We start from the raw sequence: 20,848 nt of genomic DNA on the forward strand, positions 1-20,848 counted from the left end.
AATTCAAGTTAACTAAAATGTCAAAAAATAAGAAATTCAGTTCCTCGGTCCCACTAGCCACGTTTCAAGTGCGCATTGCTACGAGAACACTTCCATCATCGCGGAAAGCTCTGTTGGGCAGAGCTAATGGTCTAGAGCATAGCTACTCACCGCGTGGTCAGCAGGCTGGCGGGCGGGCCACGCAATTTCACGTGTCTGCACCAAGATTAACACCGAAGGTGAATGTGACCAGTGAGAGACTGTTAGGGCAGTTCGGCACTGCCGTGACATCCAAGTGGTGATGATTTTTTTGGCGATTCCTTTTTCTCCTCGAGTCAGAATTGGCGTGGAAAACCGTATCAGTTGTAGATGCACGACGTCATGATTCGATACATGTGCGTGCTGCGAGGCGATGCCCCCAGTAGGTTGAGTTAACATCCATCACCGTACGAAGATTGTTTTCCCTCGCAATGAAACCTTTTAAGATCTGTTCTCGTAGCAGCTTTCAAGGGTGCGGTACGGCATTATCTGTACTCACACGGTTCACGTTCAGTGTATCCCTTGTGAGGGATGGGAGGTGTAGAGCGAGGTGGTTCGAGAAGCTTTGCTCTAGAATGCCCAGCTCGGGCTGCGGTATTCCCCCACGTAAAAGGCTTTCCAGCAGGAAAGTGGGTTTCCACGCCTCTCGTCTCCCCGTGAAACCTAGTAGCTCCTGGATGTGCAGAGCATCCCGGACACTGGGTGGGGCGGGAGCGGCACCTGCTGGGGACTTTGAAGTGTGGCCCCCAAGTCAGTGTAAAGAACATGAGGCCCTCATGGTGCTGCCTGCCCGGCCCCACATTGATTAGGGTGTGCGACCTGTTAGGGTGTGGGAGACGGGGATGGGATAGGGATTCCCCTCTGGGTGGGAGTTTGGGTCCTAAGATTCCGGGAACTGGCGTAGCTTCTAACCTGTCCCCGTTCCTTAGCTACCAAATTCTCAATGCCCTGTGTCGCCACCTTGGACCTACTCGCTGACAACTACAGGGAACCAGCCTCAGCCTTTGCTTCCTGTTTTTGCCCAGCAGTGCCCGCCTTGACTGAGTCAGAGACCTCTTCCTTACGGACTCACTTTGCCCACCGCCCCACCCCCACCCCCAGCCTGGAGAGCCCTTCCTCTGAGAGTCGGGGGCTCAGGGACCAGGAGGTCATAAGTACAGCCTGTGCTCCCTCCTCCGGGACTCCAGCACCTTCAGAGTGTGGAGGCCACCCTGCTCCCCTTCCGCGGGTTTGGCCACCGGTGGCGGCCTCGTCTGCTTCCTCTCACCAGTACATTCCAGCAGCTCCAAGCCCCAGCCAGGGAAGGGTCTGGTCCCAGCCCCCTACCTGGAAGGGTGTGCAGCCCTCAGCCAGCCTCAGACCTCACGTGGTCATCCTGCCACACTAACCAGCACGATTCACGTTGACCAGCTGAGCAGCAGCCTTCGTCAGTATCCTTACACCAAATTGCCCCCCTGTTCCCAGCCCCTAAATGTGTGTCGCCCCTGCCAAGAAGTGTTTTTGAGGGGACACTGGGAATGCAAGACCGTTTTGCAAGGATTCCTCTGCCTCATCTGCTTCTTGCCTTTCCTGAGAGCGACACGGGCTCCCTCGGAAACCTCTCAAGGCCCCTGCTCTGGACGGCGGGTGGGAGCCCTCTGCTCAGGGAGCAGAGCTAGTGGAGGAGGGAGCTGCTGCATAGAACCAGCCCTCTGCTCTCTCTCCGGTTGGGCACACGCTTGGCACCTGGCAGGGCCTGCCTTCACATGGGGGGGGTTTCCTTCCGAGTAATCAGCATTGTCAGGGGAAGAAAGAGGTGGGGTGGTAGGTAATCCGGTTATGGGGTTTTATTCATGTGGCCGAGATGGGTCTAGATGCTCCCGGCTCTGTGAGGTCTCGGGACTTAGAAGAACCTCACACCCGAATCTTTCCTTGTTTTTTTATGTTTAGTTATTTCCTGAGAGAGAGAGAGACAGAGTGCAAGCAGGGGAGGGGCAGAGAGAGAGGGGGAGACACGGAATCGGAGGCAGGCTCCAGGCTCCGAGCTGTCAGCACAGAGCCCGACGCGGGGCTCGAACCCACGAACCACGAGATCATGACCTGAGCCAAGGTTGGATGCTTCACTGACTGAGCCATCCAGACACCCCTCAAACCTGAATCTTCTTTGAATTTTGGCACTTGATGTAGATGGTCTAGATAAATAAAAGCCAACTAAAATTTACTGGAGGGACTGGAATATATTTTGTCTTATTTCATTTTGGTTTTGTTTTCTCTTTGGACCTCAGGAGCAGTAAGTAGAATTCTGAAATGAACTATTCGACAAACAAACAGATGGGCCCGGGCTGTGTGCCGGGCACTGTGGGTGCTCAGTGGCCGGTAGGCGACAATACAGGGGCCTCTGCCTTGACAGAGCTTCCGTTCCTAGTGTGGGAGAGGGACGGCGGACAAGCCAGTAGCATAGAAGATGCCACTGGTGATGAGGCTGGGTGAGGGGAGAGGGGGTGTCAGGTGTTGCTGTTTTGGGCAGGGGGCGGGCAGGGAGCTGTCTTGTGAGCAGAGACGGTGCGAACACCTGGAGGGCATGGTGGGCCAAGCGCCCTTGCAGGCAACAGCCCCCGAGGTGTGAGCGTGTGGGCGAGCTTGAAGAACAGCAAGGAAGCTGGTTGGGCCAGAGCAGAGTGAGTGGGGTAGAAGCGGCAAGATGAGCAAGAGAGGGCGGCGGGAGCAAGTCACGTAGGGCCTCCAAGTCCGTGGTAGGGACGGGATTTTGTTGACGTGTGACAGGGAGCCAGTGGAAGGTTCTGATGGCAGGAGCCGCATGGAGCTCGTTGTTTGGAGGCTCTGCGGGGGGTCTGTAGGCAACAAGAGTAGAGGCAGACAGGCCAGTGGATGTGATTTGCGTTGCCATGATGGTGGTGGGGTGCCGGGAAGGGGAATTGCGGAAACGTCGCGAGAGCCAAGCACAAAGGATTAACCAAAGGGCTGGATGGAAGTGTGGGGGGAAGAGCAGGATATAATCTTCTGTTCTCGCAAACCCACTGTTGGTTTTTGTTTGTTCATCCTCTTCCTCTTCATGGCCAGTCTCCGGTCCCATTCTCTCGTCACTGGCAGCCATTCCTGTGAATTTAACGTGTCATCCCCATATGCATGCCTAATTGAATAACAAATTCTAGTATTTTCTATACATGTATGTTTTGAGCTTTTGTAAATAGCATGTTGTTCTGGTTTTTTAACACCCCCTGCTATAGTGTTGAGGTCCGGCCAGGTTTGTGACCCCTGATGGTATTCCAGAATGGGCATCCACTGTATTTGACTTTTCCATTTCCCTAGCGGTGAACGTCCAAGTTGCCACCAACTCCCGGCTGCCACACACAGTGCTATGTGGCACAGCACGTCTCCTGCCAGTCCTGGGTACTGCTGGAAATGGGCTTGCTGGCCCTAGGGTATGCATATACTTAATTTCACTAAGCGAAAGTGGAAGCCACTTTGCTTTCTAGAACAGCCGTACCACTCTGTGCAGGATGGTTCCATGTGCCCCATGTTCTTGACCACATTCAATGGGCTCTGGTTTTCTAATTTTTGCCAATTTCATGGATGTATCTCACTGTGGTTTTAATTGACGTTTCTCTATCAGTAAGCTGGAGCATCTTCATTGATTTGTTAGTCACTCAAGTTTCCCCCACTGTGACCTGCCCGTCCGTATCCTTTGCCTCGTTTTCTGTTGTGATTTCAGGAAAGTCTTTTTCTTGTGGTCAAAAGAATCCATTTTATGTTCTAGATCTGTCTGGTCAAATATGATAGCCATTAGCCACATGTGGAAATTAAAGTTAAAATGAGTGGAAATGGAATGAAATGAAAAATTCAGTTCCTCAGTTACGCTACCCACATTCCATGTGCTCACTCTTCACACGTGCTTGGTGGCTACCATATTGGCTAGCATAGCTGTAGAATATTTCCATCTTCACTGCAAGGTCTATTTGATGGCGCTGGTCTAGATGTTCATGTTTGCCCTCTCTCTGTTAACTTTATTTCACATACCCTTTATTCAGCAGTTTTGATTCCATCAAAGGAAGTTTATGTGTTTTGGGTTTTATTGAAGACTTTCTTTAACCTCAAGGTCACAAAGATATGGGGCGCCTGGGTGGCGCAGTCGGTTAAGCGTCCGACTTCAGCCAGGTCACGATCTCGCGGTCCGTGAGTTCGAGCCCCGCGTCGGGCTCTGGGCTGATGGCTCAGAGCCTGGAGCCTGTTTCCGATTCTGTGTCTCCCTCTCTCTGCCCCTCCCCCATTCATGCTCTGTCTCTCTCTGTCCCAAAAATAAATAAACGTTGAAAAAAAAAATTAAAAAAAAAACAAAAACAAAAACAAAAAACAAAGATATTCTCCTACGTTTTCATCCAATAGCTTTCACATTTAGGTCTTTATCCTATCTGAAGGTTAATTTTGTATATGGTGTGAGGTTGGGATATAACTTTATTTTTCTCTCTATAAATAATTGTATACAATATATAATATGTATAATACAAGATGTATTGTATTTTATATATAATTTTTATGTAATTTTATATAAGGAAATCGTTTTCCTAATATCGCCTATGTCTTAGCATTTTTCTCTGGGTCCTAACAAATAGCAGACATATTGTTCGTGGTATTGGCTTATTTTTAAGATCAAAAGTTATGCTATGAATACTCTAAGAGTGTATTTTACTCTGTCCTAGATAAAAGATGCGGCCTATTTCTATAAGCGAAGCCAGTGCTACAAAGATGCTTTCAGATGCTTTGAGCAGATCCAGGAATTCGATCTAGCACTCAAAATGTACTGCGAACAGGAGCTTTTTGAAGAAGCTGCTATTGCAGCCGAAAAGTAGGTGGTTTTATTCTCTCCCTTCCCCCACCCCGCTCCCTCCCTCCTGCTGCTCTCTGGGGGCAGCCTGCCTTGGAGGGTGTTATTCTGCTCTTCTGAAGCGGCCTGCCCGTGTCACCCTCCTTCCACTCGAGCGGTGGCCTCGGTGCTGGGTCAAGAGCTCCTTGAAAGCAAGAACCGAGCCTAAAGGATTAACCGAGGAGCTGGGTGGGAAGTGCGGGAGGAAAAAGAGCGGAATATAATCTCCAGTTCCCAGCAGAGTCACCACTGGTTTCAGTTTGTTCATCCTCTTCCTCGTCATGGCCGGTCTCCGTTCCCACTCTCTCATCGGCAGCCATTCCAGTGCCTTTAACATACACGCTCTTAATATATTCACATTTAATGTATTCTACTCTCTTTATAAGCTTTGACACAGTGTCATGAGAAGAGGCAGAAGATGATGAAGGGTTTGTTACAAGCGTGTATATAAGACACATGGCAATTTTGTGCTTAATGATGGTTCTGTCCTCTACCCTTACCTGCTGAGGTAGCAATTTCGCTGAATGGACGGATGAAGGTAAGTGCACTAGTGGGCAGTCAGGCCTTTGCTTCACCGTGACCTATGGGCAGACCCTCAGCCATGCGGTCATACATATGTGTACGAAATGTATGTTCCCATACCCTCATTAAGCTTCACACATGACCCACTGGAGGCCTTCTCGAGCCTTTATCTAGCTCATATTCCGAGGATGATGTCGAGATGGGCAGGGCTAATGGTTGACAAGGAATACAGAAACGGCATGTTACTGGTGCCCCGAAGAGATCTTGGTGGTGGTACGGGGCAGCTGGAATGACAGACCGCTATTCTGTGTTTCTGTTTGAGTGTACTCTCAGCTCCTGGAGAAGCAGGGTGTGGGTCGGTTCTGCATTTTCTTTGCTTTCTACCAAATTCTGCATGTGACAAAATGAACATAACGGACCCAGGTGTTCAAACTTCAGGTTTTTGGGAAGTTAGCTTTTGTTAAAGTATAATATATAGCCAAAAAGGTGCACCTAGTTCTCACAAAATAGATCTGCTTGTGTAACCAGCACCTCGATAAAGGTGCCCAGTACCTCGAGTTTGAGTTTTGGAAATGGAAAAGTTGGTGTTCTGTGCCATGGCTGGGAAAGTGAGCATATTCCTTCGCGAGGGTCTTTGGTACCCTTACGTTTATGATATACGCAACGGGTATGTAGTAGTCCGTTTAGGCAACCAGAACGAAATGCCATGGATTGAGGGGCTTAAATAACAGAAATTTATTTTCTCCTAGTTTTGGAGGCTAGAAGTCCAAGATCAAGGCTCCGGCCGGTTGGGCTATTGATGAGAGCTCTTTCCCTGGCTTACAGATGGCTACCTTCTCACTGTGTCCTCAGGTGGCCTTTCCCTGGCACTTCCACATGGAGAGAGACTGCAAAAGACAGGTCATTCTCTGGTGTCTTCTTATAAGGACACTAATCCTGTTGGATCAGGACTCCACCTTTGTGACCTCATTTAACCGTAGTCTACTTCCTTTAAAGATCCCATCTCGAAATCCAACCACACTGGGGATTGGGCTCGAATGTATGAATTTCAGGGGACAGAAACCATCACTCCATAAAAGGGTGCCAGCTGTGACATTTGTTGGGCACGTAGTTACCAGGGTGCTATGCAGTCATGATATGAGTAATTGACCAGACCAATTCCCTTGTGAAGTCATATGACAAAACTGACCGAGAGGTTGTTGTTTTTTTAAAGTTTTAATTGGTTATTTAAACTTCTGCTCTCAGGTTTTCGGCAGAGCATTGAATCGTCACAGATTTTTCCCAGAAACATATTTTTCTCTCATTATTCTTTTTTTTTTTTAATTTTTTTTTCAATGTTTATTTATTTTTGGGACAGAGAGAGACAGAGCATGAACGGGGGAGGGACAGAGAGAGAGGGAGACACAGCATCGGAAACAGGCTCCAGGCTCCGAGCCATCAGCCCAGAGCCTGACGCGGGGCTCGAACTCACGGACCGCGAGATCGTGACCTGGCTGAAGTCGGACGCTTAACCGACTGCGCCACCCAGGCGCCCCTCTCATTATTCTTTTTAAGCTTGATTGAGGTATACAGCTGAGAGTTCCTATGTGTTGAGTTGAGATCTAAGTGTAATCTGAGTATTAACTGGAAACTCACGTTAGATCTGTCCCAGTGTCCTTTGAGCACCGTGCATATTGAGTGTAGAATTCAGTGGCTAACTGGCATGACCCAAAATACATTGTGGACCTTGAAGATTTGCAAAGGAAATACCCGGGGAGTTCTTTACACTTGCTGAAAGTACTCACTACTCCATTAGCCGAAGCTCACATGTGACGTATACTCCTTTTCTTCATCTTTATTTACAACCCTTCATGGGAGACCTCTCGTAGAAGAGGAAAAGCTAGGAAAGCAGATGTTTGTAGGATAACTCTGAGCCATCATAAGGAGCCTGGACACTTCTCTGGTTGTGAGGAGACGGGTTGTGTCCTATCAGGGTTCAGAAGCACGCATGTTTTATTGGATTGTTCCAGTGCCTTGAAAATTGGTAGTGTGGGAGGTACTGACTTTGACCAGCAGAGTAAAGGGGAGCATTCGGAGCTTCGTTAGTCTCACTCTTATCAACCACGCCCGTACCTGGCAGAAGAGAAAAATCAGAGGTTGGGTGATGAGAGGAAGACTGATGTCGTTAATGTCACGCTGGCGTGTCATGCTCTGTCTTCACCCTTTCTCCTTAGTCCTGTCTCCAACTCAGTGGGGTTGTCGGCCCAAAATGAGGATCGTGCTTTTATGAAAATTTAAGGGTTTCTTTTTTTCTACAGGGATAATTTTGGTTATGCATAATCGTTCCCCTTCAGATTGACTTTCATTTACCTACTTAGTTTTCTTCTCAAAATTTTAGTTACTTTTCTTTCTTTAAATTCTCAGGCTGACTTTCAAACCTAACTTCCATTTGCTTAGGTCGTCACGCCGTGACATTTCATTAATTGAACATACGAAAGCTTCGTTCCTTTGGAGAATGAAGAATTCATTTTACCCCCGCGAAATGAAGCACTCGTAAAGATGCCGGATAAGTTTAGGCCCTGTTTTGTAATTTAGATCTACACGTGGGTGGGACTTGTGTCTGACTTGCTCTGTGCTGTATTTTGGAGGAGATTTTCTCCTGGGTGGTAATGAGCTGACATTTGGGTCGTCTGTCATTGCAGGTACGAAGAAATGCTGAGGGCCAAGACCCTTCCCATATCCAAGCTGTCTTATTCTGCCGGTCAGTTTTACCTGGAAGCCGCAGCAAAGTACCTGAATGCAAACAAGATCAAGGAGATGATGGCGGTCCTCTCGAAGCTGGACATAGAAGACCAGCTGGTGTTCTTGAAGTCTCGCAGACGGCTAGCGGAAGCTGCAGACCTGCTGAACGGGGAGGGTCGGAGAGAAGAGGCCGCCTTGCTGATGAAGCAACATGGCTGCCTGTTGGAGGCTGCCCAGCTGACTGCCGACAAGGACTTCCAGGCCTCGTGTCTGCTGGGGGCTGCCCGCCTCAATGTGGCCAGGGATTCGGACGTGGAACATACCAAGGCCATTCTGAGAGAAGCTCTTGACCTCTGCTATGAAACCAACCAGTTGGCCGGCATTGCTGAGGCCCAGTTCCTTCAGGGGGTAATCCTGAGAGACTTTCAAAAGCTCAAGGACGCCTTCTTCAAGTTTGACACACTCAATCACTCAGCGGGAGTGGTGGAGGCACTCTACGAAGCTGCCAGCCAGTGTGAGGTCGAGCCTGAGAAGGTCCTGGCCCTGGCTCCGGGGGGCTTGGAAGTCCTCCTCAATCTGGTCAGGGCCCTCAAAAGAGTGACCAACAATGCCGAGAAGGAGATGGTCAAGTCTTGCTTCGAGTTTTTTGGGATTTCTCAGGTGGATGCCAAGTATTGCCAGATAGCTCAGAACGACCCCGGACCCATATCAAGAATCATTCTTGACCTGGATGTGAACCTGAGAGAGAAGAAAACAAAAGACTGTTTCTTGGTAATGACCGACCAGGTGAAATTGGCCCTCAACAAACACCTTTTGAGCAGGCTGCGTCAGATCACGCAGAGCCTGCTTGGGAAGACCTACGCAGGCGTCTGCATGAGGTTTATCGTGGGCCTGAAATGTGAGGTCGAAAACTGTAAAGATTTCCACAGGCCCTTGCGGCGCTGTGAGGCCAAGTGTTTGGTGCAGTCAAAGATACACTTGGTGGCAATCAGCGGGTTGCTTTTGGAAGCCAAGAAAGTATTCCCTAAAATCTTAGCGGAGGAACTCGAAGAAATCGATTACGTTTCGTCTGGCCATATGTACGGCCTTTGCAAATCCTTCCTGAACGTCCTCTTCCCTAAGCATTTCCACCAGAGGGTGTTGTCAGAAAACCCCACGGCCTGCAAAGAGATCCTCAAACCGAACTACAAATCCTTTCGGTCGTACAGGGCAGCTCTGAAAGAGTACGTCCGTCTTCTCTTTCAAAACGAGAGGCCACGAAGCCGCCGGGAGTCTACAGACCTGTGGCTGAACGCCATGCAGGCGTTCCTGGTCTCCTCCAACTATCCGGAGGAGTTCGAAAAGCTGCTCCGTCAGGAGGAGGACAACTACAACAGGGAACTCAAAGCTCTAGAGGCTGAAAAGGAGGAAAGGGGCAGGGGGAGGGGCGGCAAGGTGAAGGGAATAGAAGGAAAATTCGGCATGTTGGCGCCCAACAAGGACGATGACGGTGCCGAGAAGACCCACCTGTGCTTCATCCGGCTGCTGGAGAATTGCATCGACCAGTTCTACGTGTACAGGAACCCAGAAGACTACAAGAGGCTCTTTTTCCGTTTCATGAACGTCCTCGTCAAGAGGTGCAAGGAACCGCTCATCCCCAGCATTGGAAACACGGTGGCCCTGTTGGAGCTCCAGTTCGTCCACTGCGGGGTGGTCCTGGCCCGCCTCCGGAAGAACGCCATCCTCCGCCTCCCCAAGAGCTACATCGCGCTCTTGCACCACTGGGAGTTCCTGGTCAGCAAGAAGGACAGGGAGCTCGGGGACGTGTTCTCCATCGTTCAGGAATACAAGCCTAAGGACGTGGCCAGAGCCATTCAGGATTTCCGGTTCCACCTCTCCTACCTCGTCAAGGTGCTCTGTGGCCAAGAGAATGGGAACTTCAACGTCCTGCTCGACGCCTTCGGTGAGATAGACTGTGTGGTGTCCGGGGAGGCAGAGCGGACCCTGGTGCTGTGCTTGGTGATGCTGGTCAATGCCGAGGAGGTTCTACAGCCGTACTGCAAGCCTCTCCTGTGCCGCCACTTCCAGGAGATCCAGACGAGGCTGCAGCTGATGAGTAGGGACTGCCCCGACCGGGTGCCCGAGAGGCTCCTGAAAGCGGCGAAGCGGGTGTTGATGGCGGGCAACGTGAAGTCGGTGGCTGAGGCGCTGCGGGACCTGCTCTTCGAGCGGGACGAAGAGTACCTGATGGACTGCTGCTGGCGGTGGGACAGCGCGCACGCCAAAGGGCCTGTGGTCCGCGGCCTCTACCACGAGGAGGTGAAACTGAGCCGCCTGCCCAGTGTGGAGCCCGCGGACTACTTTGCTGAACCCGAGTGTGAGATCGGTCAGGACGAGACGGACGAGCTGGCGTCAGAAGACCGAGACCCCGTCCTCGCTGCCATTCTTTCCCGGAAGCAGCGGAAGGCTTCCGTCCGGCGCAAGTTGAGGAGGGTGTGCCTGGTCGTGTCCTTGTGCATCAGCTGGAGGAGAAGGGTGAGCACCCAGGCGGAGTGCTTCCGAGAGGAGACCAGGGAGCCGGGGGCCGGGAACTTTAAGAAGGCCGACATCGACAGGACCCAGTGTGACCTGTGTGGGGTGAAGTTCAGCCGAGGTCCTGACAGCTATTTCGGCCCCGGGAAGGCACTTGAAGGAGCGGCCGCGGAGGCCGTGGCCCCTTCCACGGCCGAGCTGGGAGACGAGGAGGGTCCGGAGAAGAACAGCGAGTCTTACGAGCAGCACATCCGCCTGGAAAGCCATCAGAGGCAGCAGGTGGCCTACCAGAGGTACTTCGAATTTTTCCATGAGAAGGTGGACCCGGCCATCGACGAAGGCAAGCTGCTGGTGCAGGACATTGAGCAGAGCGTGTGGATCCGCAGTCACCTGGGCTCCAAAGAGCACAGCCACATGTTGCAGAGGAAGGTCCAGGAGAACATCAAGAAGGTCTCGGATACGGTGGAGGACCTCTACAGGCGGAAGGCCTGGGCTGGCGGTAAGGCGTCCCCAGAGGTCGGGTCAGAACCCAGGCTTTGAGAACACATGTCAGATCAAGTCCTGGGAATGACAGAGCTTGGCGTTGGCAGAAATACAAGTGAGGAGCGGGTGTTCTCAAATCACAGCAAACCCCCATTATTTGAACCACCCACCCCACTGAAAACATGTGGTTATCTTGAGTCGGGATGGTTTCCCTGGCACCACATAGAAGAGAGGGCCTTGCTCACTAGTTCTGTGACGAGGACGTCGGGAGGGCGTTTCAAGTTCTGTGACAAGGACGTGGGGAAGGCGTTTAACGTCCCGAGGAAACTCCTTAAGCTTCCGATCTGTTCTCCAGTGACCATTTCTTGAGCACCTACTCTGTTCTGAACGTTTGACTAGGATCTGGGGCTGCATAGCTGGTCTCTTCCTTTTTAGGAGGGTTCTTAAACCATACCCGGCGTGAGACCTTAACAGTAAGAATTCTTACGTGGCCTTTGAATCAGATTTCCTCTAACTTCCTTGTTCGCTATTTCCTAGCAACACTGAGTGCAAGTCGTGTTACGTACCAAATAAGTGAAATTTCGTATTTAAAACTCATTCTGTCATCCAGACACTCCAGTGTAAGGTTTAAGGACATTTTGATGTTTATTTATTTTGGGGAGGGACAGAGACAGAGACAGAGCATGAGCCGGGAATGGCAGAGAGAGAGGGAGACACAGAATCCAAAGCAGGCTCCAAGCTCTGAGCTGTCAGCGCAGAGCCCCACACAGGGGTCGAACTCGTGAACTGCAGGATCATGGTCTGAGCCGAAGTCCGATGCTCAGCCGACTGTGGATTTAATGACATGCTGAACGAGGTTCCCTGAAAGGTTTGCTGTTGGCAGTCTCTACCTGTCACACAGTGATGGCGTCAGGCTAGCATTTAATTGCGGTTTACGTCTGAGGGGGCAGAAGGTGGCTGTGGGCCCTTATCCCATCGTCCCCCTCAGAGGAAGCACACAGACGGCCCTTGGGAGGTAGGGGCTTTGACTCTGGTTCCTGCGGCAGCCCCTTCACTCAGAGCCCTTGTTCTTTGGTTCCTGTAGCAGAGGAGGTGATGGCTCATTTGGTCAACGTGCTGATCCCGTCCGTCAGGGATGCGCGGGCGTGGCTGATGAAGGCAGAGCTCCACTTAAATGAGGAAGGTAAGGAGCCCTTTATCCCACGGTGATGCTCTGGGTCTCGTGGCTCTTGGTTCCGCTGATTCCCAGGTCACCGCGAAGTGGGGTCACCTATAACGTCCCCTCACTGTCTAGGGTCATTTTCCCCCAGTGAGTCGAGTAACATCTGAGATCCCCCCTCTGACCGAGGGCTCATGTTAGTTGCTTTTTCCCAAATCTCTTGTGCCGCTCATGGGCTCCTATCGATGACACCCAGTCACTACTCATGCTCAATACAGTGACTCCCACGCGTAGACGAAGTATTGAAGAGCTGTCTTTTGGCAAACAGGGTCGCCTCTGTCAACCATTCATGTAAGTCCGCGAATATTTATTGAGGGCCTAGTATGTATCAGCGCTGTTTTGGCCTTGGGGATATAACGCCAACGCATTTGTGAGCAAAACAAAATCACTGGGAGACTTACACGCCCCTTCCTAGAGGGTTAAGGGCTTGTACGGAGTGAGTCAGGTTTCTCTCCTGACAGAACGATCTTGCCAAATTCTGTATCATTCCTCTTGCCCATCCCAACTGCCACCCCCTCTTGGCCAGACCTGATTTTTTCTTATTCCGTATATTTCATGTGCCCCAGGTTGCCCTTCTGTGGGTCCTCCTAATCCAGATGCTACTGGAAAATCTAGACCTCAGAGCTGGGGAAAACTAAAAGGGACTTGGCACAAATATCTGTGTCGGGGAAAAACATCCTTAGAATATATTCCCTGCCAGGACCATGATTTTTGTGATTGTTTCAAAAGGGAGATGACTGGCATACCAACTCAAGTTTGTGGTTGAATTTGGGTTTTTGTTTGATTTCTTTGCCATGTAAAGGGTCTCTGAAATCAGGGCAGAGGCACCAGCCTGTACAAGAACTTAATTCTAGAGAAGGGTGTTTCCTTTGGCCCTGACCCAGGCTTTTTTGCCCTTTAATTTAAAACAATTACAGAGACATTAGGTTTTATTAACACGTTCTGTTTTACAGTGGTGTGAAAAAAAAAAAAAAATCACCGTTCTGTGCTTTGTTCCCAGCGTTGTGTTTGTTTCTTTTTGGCTTTTGAAACAGGTATCGTCCAGGAAGATGATTACGAAAATGAAGCTGAGGACTTTGGTGAACTCCGTCCTCGAAGGCGTTCGCGGAAAGGTGGAAAGCCGAGAAAATACTAATGTCCGCTCAGCTGCTGCCTCCTAAGCCTTCAGAACATTCCGTCCTGACTTAGAATTCCGAGTGCTGGGGCAGATGGGGGGGAGGGGAGAATGTAAATTAGCTTAAAAGGGGGAGTCTAGCCATGCCTTTGATGTTTATTCTTGTCACAAGAGCTGCTTGCGCCCAGGGTCCACGTAGGCCCTCTGCTGGCCACTCCTTACCCCCAGGCCACCCTCTGCTCATCTCCGAACCCGCTTACAGCAAGGGCCCTTCTGTTACGGCCTCTTGTCTCCGTGCGACTTTTCTGCCCTCCTTCTCCCCATTTTTTGTGACCATTTCCAGCTACCTGTGCGAGTGACGGTGAGACTACCTCAGAGTGTAGTCAAGAACTCCCCAGCGTCCTACGGGTGGGAGCCTCAGGACCTTTGCCCTAGAAGGCAAGCCTGGGGGGTGTGGTGGGGGACTCCCAGCCTGCCTCTCCGAGCACTCTGCCTTGGCTATGGTGCAGACGCTCCACAAGTGTTTGTATGGAGCCCTATGTGTCTCACTTTCTTGGTTGAAGGAGGCTCTTGCTTTACCCCCAACTCCCACCGAGCCGGCGGCCATCCGTACGGCCCCATTCTGGAGGCCTTCGTGCCGCTCACGCTTCCTGCCCGCCCTCTGCCTTGCCCTGTGTGAAAGCTCGGCTTACTCGAGCTCGGTCCTTCCCTGATCTGTCCTCGCAGCAGAGCCAACTTCCCCCCCGGTGTTGCTGCTGCTTCTGCTGCTTAGCGTTTTCTCTTTATCGTCTTTCTAAATGACTATTTCCTTGTTTCTAATTTTTATTCCAGGTGGTTTTTATAAATGTCACTTGCCGGAAAACAAAAATCAAATCTTGCCGTATCATCACATTTTTATAAAGTGAAATCATTTCTCTTACGTGGCGCTGTCCGTTGACTTATTTCCGGTCTCCACTCAGTCAGGGGTGGATCCTGGGGCTGGCTCTCTCTGGCCAGCTGGTTGACGCCTTCTGAAATGAAGACATCCGGGGACTCACAGCTAGTTGCGTTGTCTTGAGGGCTTGCCTGTGTCTCCTGAGCGTTTAGGGTGTGGACTGTGGGAGTTTTGTCACTGCTGCCTGTTGGGACTGCCCCCAACAAGAACATTGCCCCGGGAGGCAGGAGACCCGGGGTCAAATCTTCTCCCGACCCCACTGAGCCGTGTAACCTGGGGTGGTCAGATCACTGAGTGCCTAGATGTGGCACTTGAGTCCGTGGGGGCTCGGGGTCTGCTGTGGGACAGAGGCGGTGACGTGGAGAAACAGCAGTGATAGAAATGCATATCATGTGGGTGGCAGCTTCATTTACATAACCCAGTGGGGCCTCAGTTTCCCCTTTAGGGGAGTTGAATGGTCTCAGAGCCCTTTGTGCATGCCCTGGTGCCCAGTGGCTCTGTAGCTTTTGCCATGGGTTCGAGCACCCTCAGGTCTTGGTTCTGGGATCTCAGGATTTGCTTGCGTTGGATGAGCAGGACAGCTGAGTCTCCGGAAACAAAGGGTCCTCTGTCCTCTGATCCTGTGCCTCAAGGTCCAGGAGGCTCATGACTGGGCCAGATGAGCCTGCTACCTTCTGGGTCAACGCTGTCTGATAGAACTCCCTGGAGAGGACCACTCCCGAGAATCTACCTGCTCGACTCATAGGGGTCCTCGACTCATAGGGGTGCAGAGGCTGGGGAGAGAGGAGTGGGATTCGGCAGTATGGTCAGCAATTTCCCCTGATGCCCTCAATCCTCAGGCCCCACCCAGTCCAGGGGCTTTGGTGTCCCAGGCCTTGCCTGGAAGTCCGGGAAGGGGGTAGGTGTAAGGGGTCCCTACGAGCACTCTCATGTTCGGGAACGCTAGCAGGGCTCACGGGACTCAGCCAAAGCTCTACGGAGCACCATCGGTAAAGGGAAAAGGCACATGGGCAGAGTCGAGGGGGATGTCAAGTGCAGGCCTCTGAGGGTCCTCTCCCGGTGAACTCACACAGGATACACTTAATTCCCCCACTGACAAGTGGGACAACACATGTGAATTGTTGCCGATCAAAAATTATTAGCGACTCAGTGCTCAGAGTTTTTAACAGGGGCTGCTCACGTAGGCGTCTTCTGCCTAGCACGTAGCAAAGTCCCAGAGTCTCAGACGGAAAGCAGGTGTTCCGCGTGAACTACGGTGTACAAACAGTGAGCACTGTGAGGTGCGGTTATCGGTTCTGAGGACGGCAGGAACCTTCCAGAAATTCAAGTTCCCAGACGCCAGCCAAGGGGCAGCTTTCCGAGCAGGCCTTTCAAAAGCTAACAGACCTACTGTGTTAACTGTCTTCCGCCTCAGGGGTCCCCCCAGCCTGGAGCTCTGTCATGATCACCCCCACCCCCAGCTTGCTTTGTGGTCCTTCCCCCCCACTGTGTACCTCGCTGCTGGACAGGCGAGGACATAGCTAGTGTCTACCTCCCCAGTCAAGAGGATGGATTCTCAGGGACAGATGACCTTCCAGAAACCCATCACGAACAATCAGCTGTTTTCCTAACTGCCTCAGACATGGATCCCACTTCTTTGCAGTCAGCATTAACCATTTAGGGTGGTGTTTGGGGCCCTTGAGGATTGCTGGGGGAAGGGAAGGGGCTGGATGGCTCCTACCAACATGTACATGCTTTGGCCTGACTGTTCTTAGCCGAGAGCCCTTGTTCGCCTCAAATTCTCTCTGGGGACAAAGGGCTAGTCTTGTAATGACTGGAGGAAGGAAGGACACTGAGGGTCCCTCTTCCTCACAGCCGGCTGCACGTGTATGCCAGTGGGATGGGGTTCAGCTAGGATGGGAAGCACGGGACCAAGGCAGATCTGCGCGGCCTCTCGGGTTTCTAGAAGAGCCTCTTTTCTTACTGGATTATCATCAGCACGGGCCATATGACACTCTGACCGAAACACCTGAGTGGGTGAAGCGCGTTCTTCTCTGACCGTCTATTTGAACAAGTATTCGTCCACTGCATCCCTCCGTCTCGATTTCTAAAAATACCTTTACTGTTTCCTATGATGGCAAATATAATCCAAACTATTTTTAAAAATCCAGCTCTTACGGAGTACTCAGTCACCAGCACCATCAATTTGGAATTAAATTTTTATTTATTTTTCCAAAAGTGGATTGAACCATACGGCCTCCACTTTAGCTTGAGTTTTCACTGAGCCATTGGTGTTTGCCATTTTTCCACGCCAGCACATTTAGCTCTTTTTAAAAAACTGGACCGGGGCGCCTGGGTGGCGCAGTCGGTTAAGCGTCCGACTTCAGCCAGGTCACGATCTTGCGGTCCGTGAGTTCGAGCCCCGCGTCGGGCTCTGGGCTGATGGCTCAGAGCCTGGAGCCTGTTTCCGATTCTGTGTCTCCCTCTCTCTCTGCCCTTCCCCCGTTCATGCTCTGTCTCTCTCTGTCCCCAAAATAAATAAACGTTGAAAAAAAAATTAAAAAAAAAAATAAAAAACTGGACCATATTCATGGTCTCTAGCCATGCCCCCAGCTGAATACGTGAGTTCCTTCCAATTTTACACCGTCCCAGATGCTCCTGGACACTTGCTGTAACGCTTCTCTAATTTAAATCCCTAAAAGTAGGAATGCTGGTAATAAACATACAACTGAATATGATTCGGCCCTAAAAAGGAAGGAAATTCGGACACACGCTATGACGTGGATGAACCTTGAGGACGTCATTCTACGTGAAGTAAGCCAGTTGCAAAAAGACAAATACCACACGAATCCACTTACGTGCATCACCTAGCGTGCTTAAAATCGTGGACAGAGAAAGTGGAATGGTGGTTGTCAGACGCTGGGGGGAGGGGACATAGGGAGGTGTTGTTCAATGGGTCGAGAGTTTCAGTAAGATAAAGTTCTGGAGACCGATTGCACAATGTGAATGTACTTAATGCTGTTGGGTTGCACGCACACAAGTTTAAGGTAGTAAATTGTATATTACGTGCATTTTGCCACAATTAAAATTATAATCTAATAATAATAAATAATTTTTTAAATCCCCCCAAACAAAAAGTGGGAATATCAAGTTCAAAGGTGATTCCAGTTTTAATTTTAATAATGTTGGCGAAGTGCCTCCAGAGGGGCTGTCCCGGTCTTGTTTCCACCGCAGGGTGTGAGAGATCGCTTCTGCCACAGGCTCTCCAACATGGGCATTGCCGATCTGTTCTCCATCGTGATTTGGTCGTGGCAAATGGGGACCGAGAGAGGGCAGAAGCTGACACTTAACTTGAAGTGTAACGAAAGAACGTTCTTCTGTTCAGCCCATCTAGACACTTGAGTGGCCACAAAGTGAATTTGGGTTACAGTGTTCTTCAGGGTAAGTGTAGATCTCTGTGGATGCCTCCGGAAACTCCAGACTTATTCTAGCTCTTCCCCATCCCATCCCACTCCCTAACCTTAAAACCATGACTCCAAATATCACGGACTGGCCTACATAGTTCCCTGAAACAGCTGTCCTGCAGAATCACTAAAACTTGGGTTAAAAATAGCCTCGGTCTCTAAAAGAAGGTTGAGTCCCTGGAAACAAAGCCCTCTTAGAAATGTCCCCACCTCCGTAAAGGGCACACAAAAGCTGCCCCAGCTCTTTCCCCAGAGCTGGTCTCTACTCGTGACTACCCCTCCCTGCGCTGGAAACAGATTGTTGCCTGAAATCTTTTCCCGTTCTTGGTCCATCGATGGAAGAAAAGCAGGGAATAAGGGAGTATAATGCAATTACAAACAAGCTACAAGCTCGCGTCCTTATTTCCATTTTATAAATGCCCAAATGGGCTCAGAGGCCTTAAAGAGCGTGTCTGAATTCCCATAACTAGTATAAGGAGCCAAATTTCAATTTTACATCTCACTTCAAAGACACAGCGGTGACAGAACCCTGCTTCCCAAGGGCAACCCCTCCCCCCAAAAGGTCCTATCAGTCATTCAGGTCGCAGCACCACTGAGGAGGGCCAGATGACGTGTCAGGCAGAGAACAGAGAATTCTGCAGCACCAGGAGACGTTTCTAGACAACAACCCACCTAAAGAACGCCCGGTACCTTGCTGGTGGCTTCTCCCTCCCCCTTAGCAAGTGGGGCGACACATTTTCCCGGATGGTGGGTGGGAGTGAGGATCAGCTATCTCCTGTTGTTGGCAGACCCAGCTTCTCTGCTGTGGGAAGGGACTGAAAGTTTGTCGGGTTAAACGGGGAGGCCTCCCATGAGCTCTTAGCCCCTGTGCTGTTACAGAAGGTGCCAGGTGGGGAGACGGCCTCTGGCCGGCCATCCGACTTTGCGCTCTGCGGTCAGGATCTCCAAAGCATATTTAGAGTGACAAGATCAGGCAAAGCCAGTCTCAGTTGCTTCGGAAAGATATTTGTGGCTGCAGGGAGAGCGGCCACTGTACCTGCTGTGTGGATTTGCCCATCCTTTGGGTCATAAACTTAAGGATGATCCCAGGGACACAGATGTCTGGCAATTGCGTGGTGTTGGTCCAAAAGGACATTCAAGGCATCCCAGACCCTAGATCAGCTTGCTGGAGAAGGCCAGGGATAATTTAGTGAGTGTGTGTGTGTGTGTGTGTCAGAGAGAGAGAGAGAGAGAGAGAGAGAGATGGAATTTAAGATGTTAGGCATTGAGATGGTTATTATGGCAGGAGGATCTATGAATCCTGGAATCCTGTCCTGCAAGGACCCTGAAGGAGACAGATGTGTGAGGAGAAATGACCAGAGAAGTACCACAACGTTGTACTGTTACCTAAACGCTCTGGCCCAAACCTGCAAAAAGAGTACATATCCACATCCCTCTCCAGATTATATTCCAGTAGTTAGGAGCCCCCTGTTCAAATCTTCCTGAGCTTCCTCCCCACCAATGTGCTGGGTCAAGGGGGAGCCACGGGTGGCTCTTTCTCCTGCTCTTAACACTCTTGGCTCTACACCTTCTAATCCCCTGGCAGCAACCTTGACCTTGAGTCTCCCCACTGATGATACCCTCCTGCTACATTCCCTGGCATCTGTCCTGAGCTGTGAAGACACACTCATCTAGCTGCGGGGCTTAAGACAAGGCAAAGAGCTACGGCAATCATAACGGCTGTCACTTAGTGAAAAAGTACTTCAGTACTGGCTCACGTAACTACCACCACAACCATCCCCATCCCACCCAGGGAGACTAAGGCTCTGGGAACTCCAGCCAGCCCTGTCCCTCAGGACTACCCACCTGCTCCAGCCCCAGCGCATGGGGACCACAGAGAAGTTAGTTTGGGTATAGAGACAGAAAGGGTGGAGGTTTTCTTGAGAATCAAAACACTATTCTTCCATCTTTTACTCCACCAACTTCCCCTTCCGTTCAGTTTCCCTTCAAGCAGACGTCAGCGTGTTTCCATTTCTCTGGAGTCCTTTGGCTTTTTCGATTGCCGGCTTGCAGGTGTTAATTTGGCACTGGGGGAAGGAGGGGGCAGCATCTGTTTTTTGTCACAGCTCACAAAGTCCGTTGTCTTGGTGAGAGCTACGATGTTGGGGATTCTTGCCGCCATGTTGGTGGTCTTGTTGGCCTTGAGGGAGGACCCTGGGGACAATACAGGGGGGTCTGGCGCATCCAAGGAAGGGAAAGAGTCCCTCACACGGAAGGCTACCGAGTTCACAAGGGAGGAAACGGAACTACAGATGAGGTGGGTGACTTTTTCAACTTTTTTTTCAAGCTTTTTCAGAGCTTCTGGGGCAGACGTAGGGGAAAAACACTTTAGCCCTTCTGCTAGGGCTCTGAGATGTCAGAAGAGCTGTATGAAAGGCAGCTGGTCATCCCGGACTTTGTGTCCCTGATGACACACACCTGAGCCCTCAGAACCACCCGCAGGATCACTGAGTTTCGTCATCAGCTCTTGTGGCTCATCAAAACCCAGACCTTAAGAACCCAAATTGGGTTAGAGTTCCCAGGGAGATCTAGGTTTGTAACTGAAGTGCTTTCCTGGAAGCACTTTCCTCCTATCAAGGGCTTTCAAATAAAAATTTTAAAGCAGCAGAGATCCTGTTAGAACAAAAGTAGACTCTGGAGATGCCGGGCTGTCAGGCCATCTATGCTGAGGAGGGGGAATGTGGCCTGGGCACCAAGGGCACAGCTTTCGAGTGAGCAGGACTCTTGCCAGGAGTAGAGAATAGCATCTCTGAATGCTTGCCTGCGCGCGCGTGTGTGTGTGTATGGAAGGCTGGGATATAAAGGAAGAAGGTACATGTGGTTGAATTTCTCATTCCGTCTGTTCCTTTGCATTTAATTTAAAGGGAAAAGAGTGCACGGGCTGTCCGGGGGTGTCCAGGTGAAATTAAACCACTGCTGTTTAGTTCAAGAGAACTGCAATCCACAAATATGTCTGAAAAGGAGTCTTTGCCAAAGGACAAAC

At 50.7% G+C, this 20,848-nt stretch overlaps 1 protein-coding gene across 2 annotated transcripts in view; it reads left to right on the plus strand.

The window, feature by feature from the left end:
- Positions 1 to 20,067, plus strand: part of TRANK1 (tetratricopeptide repeat and ankyrin repeat containing 1) — an 83,607-nt gene extending 63,540 nt beyond the window's left edge. The window contains exons 20-24 of one of the 2 annotated variants that reach the window (XM_043595803.1): positions 4,716 to 4,861; positions 8,083 to 10,488; positions 18,269 to 18,276; positions 19,827 to 19,829; positions 20,055 to 20,067. In XM_043595803.1, coding sequence (XP_043451738.1) covers positions 4,716 to 4,861; positions 8,083 to 10,488; positions 18,269 to 18,276; positions 19,827 to 19,829; positions 20,055 to 20,056 — 2,565 coding nt within the window. In that variant the 3' untranslated portion in view covers positions 20,057 to 20,067. Of the gene's footprint in view, positions 1 to 4,715; positions 4,862 to 8,082; positions 11,133 to 12,200; positions 12,300 to 13,369; positions 14,369 to 18,268; positions 18,277 to 19,826; positions 19,830 to 20,054 lie in introns of those variants that run through there. The other variant, XM_043595802.1, reaches the window with a different exon arrangement.
- Positions 20,068 to 20,848: the final 781 nt, after the last annotated feature.

The sequence above is a fragment of the Prionailurus bengalensis genome, chromosome C2, assembly GCF_016509475.1.
Source record: "Prionailurus bengalensis isolate Pbe53 chromosome C2, Fcat_Pben_1.1_paternal_pri, whole genome shotgun sequence".
NCBI lineage: Eukaryota > Metazoa > Chordata > Mammalia > Carnivora > Felidae > Prionailurus > Prionailurus bengalensis.